At 34.3% G+C, this 4,671-nt stretch overlaps 1 protein-coding gene across 1 annotated transcript; it reads left to right on the top strand.

Moving 5' to 3' along the window:
* Positions 1–1,539: 1,539 nt before the first annotated feature.
* On the top strand, positions 1,540–3,162 carry LOC130824997 (protein ALP1-like). Its single transcript, XM_057690021.1, has 4 exons — positions 1,540–1,706; positions 1,789–2,014; positions 2,749–3,066; positions 3,152–3,162. Exons 2-4 carry the CDS (start codon positions 1,882–1,884, stop codon positions 3,160–3,162), a joined length of 462 nt encoding a protein of 153 aa, XP_057546004.1. The 5' UTR covers positions 1,540–1,706; positions 1,789–1,881.
* Positions 3,163–4,671: the final 1,509 nt, after the last annotated feature.

Raw genomic sequence — 4,671 nt, 5'->3', positions numbered from 1 at the left:
GTTTTAGACTTTAAGGAAAAATGTGTTTACTATAATACTTAATAACTTTAAGGGCCTGTTTAGTATAAGAATTTTGGGCCCAAGTCAGGGAATTATTTTATCCAATCTCTTACCCAATGTTTGGTACGGAAATATTGTAACCCAATCCATTACCTTAGGGTATCCATTACCCTTATTTTGTTACAGCTCCATTTACTCCAATAACAAAACAATTCACTTTCTATTTCCTGCTAACTCTACTCAAATTCCATTGCTTTTTCAGTTTTGCTGTTCGTTCAAATTTCCTTCAACAAGATAATAATTTTGGTATGTTTTCTCTAAATTTTTTGATATTTACTCCTTTTGATTATTTGATGTTAATTTTCCCTAGTTCTGAATTTAATTTTTTTGTTTATACTGTTTATACTGTTCGTTCAAACCCTTATTTTGATCTGTAGTATTTGATTAGTATGATTTTCTCCTGGTTGTTGTTTACACTTCACATACATATTATTTGTTCAATAATTATCTCGATCTACACGGATTGAAGAAATTCCAATCTATGTATGAACCAAAAAATTTAATACAACTAAAAGAAATTCCAATCTATCTATGATTCGAGCTTTAACTAAAAGCAAAATAGTGTTTTAAGATCTAATTAAACAATCTACATCATAAAAATATAGAAAATGAAAAAAGAATTTGTAAAAAATCAAGACATACCAAAAAAGCATACATCAGATTAACACAACTTGCTAATTTTTCTTCGATCTATGAATGTATTCATCATCTGAACTTCAAGAAGATTTTTGAGAAGATGTCGATTCAACGACATTTCATAGAGCTTAGGAGTTGATTGTTTGATTGTTTGATTTTTGATTTTAAAAATACAAAGAAATAATGGAAATAGTATTATAAAGATACTTTTTGATCTTGAATACAGGAAGAAAGGGAAAATTGAGTGAATGGGTTTTGTTTTTTTTCAGATGAAAAATGAGTGAAACTGTAGAAAGTTTTTTTAAGGGTTCTTTAGTTTATTATATGAGATAATTATTTATTAGTAGGTTATTGTCACTCATATGGAGATAAATGTGAATTTAATATTTGATATATTAATGGAGATTATGCTGATGGGGTAAATGGTTTTGTTTGATTTTGATTTTTGAGTCTAATTTTTGTTGTACAGCTTCTAATTAATTCTCATAAATGGATCGAATTATGCAATCCTTACGGAGAAAAAGACGTCTAAAACAACTTCAATTGGTAGTAACAAATGTAGTTGTAGTTCTTATGATGTATTGGGTTTGGTATATGACAAGTATTGCTACGGTTAGGGGTGTTCAATTGATCCAAAGTAAAAGAGATAGAAAAATATTGCGCTTAAAAATTATGCATCGCTTAATACAAGAAAGTGATGTGCATTGGAAAAGTGAACTTCGGGTTAATAGACAAACCTTTAATATTATTTGTGAGATGCTTAAGGAGATTGGAGGCCTCACTCGGACAAAAAATATGTCTCTTGATGAGATAGTTGCCATGTTTTTGTACACTTTAGCTCACCATAAAAAAATAGATCTATTGCTCACTTTTTCATAAGAAGTGGAGAGACCGTGAGTCGGCAATTCAACTTATGTCTGAGGGCTATACTTAAGTTGCATGAGCATTTGCTTTACAAGCCCACACCAATATTAGAAGAATGTGAAGACGAAAGGTGGAAACCTTTTAAGGTACTAGTTGCTTAATCATCTAATTTTTACCCATAATCTTACGTGTATTTACAAGAGTGATTTTGTTTATTTGATTTTATAGAATTGTTTAGGAGCATTGGATGGTACCTACGTAAATGTAACTGTACATCCCCAAGGTCGTGGTAAATATCGGACAAGAAAAGGTACCATTGCTATGAATGTGTTGGGTGTTTGTGCACCCAACATGCAATTTATCTATGTTCTTCCGGGTTGGGAAGGCTCTGCTCACGATGTTCGTGTTCTTCGCAATGCTCTCACTAGGCCAAATGGCTTTAGGGTTCCTAGAGGTAAATTTAACATGTAGTTATCTAGGTTGCACTAAAACGGTCACGGACACGGACACGGACACGACACGGGTACGGGAAAACGCCAACTTAAAAATGGAGGACACGGGGACACGTAAATATATAATAAAGATATTTGTAAATGAGAAAAGAGTTCCAACTAGAAATGACACATCCTTTAAATGAGAATCCGATGAAGATGCTACTAATACTAAGTTGAGAGGTTGAGACAGAAGCTATTACCTATGTAAATGTAAACACACCCCATTATAAATAGTAAATACAGACTCCACTGTTTGATGAAGACAGAGAAAAATATTTATGAGAGTATTCTTTTGATGAAGACATGACAAACCCATCTTCCAAAATTTGTCTATTCCAATCAACCCATTTATTTTAAATTTGATAAAATAAGTGAGAGGAGTTTATTTCTTTATTTTCAGTTTTTTCAATTTTTTTTTTAAAATAAGACACGTGTCCCTTTCCGTGTCCCTTGCCGTGTCCGTCGCGTGTCCTTGCCGTGTCCACGTGTCCGAAAAATATTAAAAAATTGGACACTTCATTTGACGTGTCGGACACGGATTTTCGCGTGTTCGTCGCGTGTCCGTGTCCGACACGTGTCGGACACGCGACACGCCACTTGCCAGCCGTGTCCGTGTTTCGCAGGTAGTTATTAAAAGAAGAATTATATAGTTAATAAAACTCACTTTAATCATCAAATTTCAATAATTTTGAAGGTAACTATTATTTGGTCGATGGGGGGTATACAAACTGTGAGGGTTTTCTTGCTCCATATAGAGGGCAACTATATCATCTTAAGGAATGGACAGATAGACAACCACAAACTGCAGAAGAGTATTACAATATGAAGCATGCTCGAGCAAGAAATGTAATTGAAAGATGTTTTGGGTTACTTAAAGGGAGATGGAGTATACTTAGAAGCCTCTCTTTTTTCCCTATTCGAACTCAAGGACGTATTGTGATGGCTTGTTGTTTACTTCATAATTTAATAAGGAAAGTGATGCCCACAGATGATGTAGAAGAAGAGAATATGAGTAATGACAATTCCGATAACGATTCTGATGATGAAGTTGATTACATTACTACAATAGCTACTTCTGATCGATGGACTAATTATAGAAATACGTTAGCTCAAGATTTTTTAATGCTTGGAGGGCAAGAGTTAGACAAGGTTTGTACTAAACGATTGTTTAATTGTTTGAATGCTACGTCTGCCACACAATCGTACCAATAGATTCTTTAAGAAGAAAATTCATACATTTCTAGTTTCTGATACTTTCTCATTATTGTGCATTGACAAAATATAAATAATTTCACTTTAGTTTATATGTATATTGCAGGTACTTGAAATGGAGGTGAATACCATTAGCCAAGAGGGAAGTAGTAGAGGGAGGGGCAAGAATAAGCGCTTTTGGACATGTCAAGAAGATTCGATGCTTATAAAGTATTTACACCAATTGTCTACTGATCCTAAGTGGAAAGGTGAGGGCGGTTTTAAAAATGGTTACATGAGTAGGTTGGAAGAGTTGATTAATGGTGAGCTTCCTATTTGTGGTTTGAAGGCTTCTCCGCACATTGAATCAAGAATCAAACATTGGTCAGAGAAATACAGTGCACTAGCTGAGATGTTATCTACTTCGGGATTTGGATGGGATGCCGATAAGAAGATGTTGCAAGTAGAGAGAGCAGTGTTCGATGAATGGGCAAAGGTAAAGTTCTGGGATCTTTTATACATTACTTTGTGAATATTGTGCAAAAGTTCTACTCGTAAGTTTTTGTTTCTTGTTGATTTGACTTTATTCAATGTACATGAGAGTAGGGTATGTTAGGATTGTGAGCAGGGACTGTAGCAGTCCACATGATTGCTTCAATATTTTATGTTTTGTTTTGGAATAGGTTCATAAGAAGGCTAAAGGATTGTATGGGGTACCTTTTCCTCACTATGACATCCTTGAGGAAATTTATGCTAAAGATAAGGCCACGGGTGATCAAAGTGAGTCTTTTGTGGAAGCAATCAATTGCATAGATGTTGAAGTTACAAAGAAGTCAATTTTCATAGCTAGTGATGAGGAGGATGATGCTGATTCAAGAAGTCGGTCAACTACTCACTCTATACAATTCAAGAAGCGCTCGATTAAACAAGAGAATGATAATTCAACATCTTCAAAAGAACCCAAGCTCAAGGAATTGAAACGAAAGAAAAATCTTCAAAGTGATGTTGATAATTTGGTTTCTTCTCTTCATGAAGCTACAAGTAATTTCGGGAAAATTTTTGATAATATTAATGTTAATCTTGGCACAATGGCTAATGCGTGGGCCAAAGCCGAGAAGAGAGAGCAAAAGATGGATGAAAAAGTGAATAAAGTCTTGGAAGAGGTTATGAAATTAGATGGCATCTCACCCTCTGAAGCTTTAGAAGTACTACAATTCTCATTGCTGAAGAACACAAGCTTCGCATCTTTTATCAAGCTCATTCGAACCTCAAGAAACAATATGTGCTCGATCTTCTTAAGAAAAAATGAAAGCGGTCTTCTAAAAAGACATGAGTTGAGATGTTGTTATTAGTGGTTGAACTTGTAGTATGTGCTTACAGATTATTAGTTGAATACTTGCATAATAGTATTGCAAATTGCTATGTT

This window comes from Amaranthus tricolor, chromosome 10, assembly GCF_026212465.1.
Source record: "Amaranthus tricolor cultivar Red isolate AtriRed21 chromosome 10, ASM2621246v1, whole genome shotgun sequence".
In the NCBI taxonomy this organism is placed as follows: Eukaryota; Viridiplantae; Streptophyta; class Magnoliopsida; order Caryophyllales; family Amaranthaceae; genus Amaranthus; species Amaranthus tricolor.
Note: the sequence above shows the minus strand (reverse complement) of the source record. Positions and strands in the feature narration are given on the sequence as shown.

Bases quoted from the DNA above. Each gene is read 5' to 3' on its own strand.
- LOC130824997 (XM_057690021.1), top strand. From the start codon at position 1,882: ATGAATGTGTTGGGTGTTTGTGCACCCAACATGCAATTTATCTATGTT. The intron at 2,015-2,748 runs GTAAATTTAACA...ATAATTTTGAAG, and splicing joins TGGCTTTAGGGTTCCTAGAG to GTAACTATTATTTGGTCGAT.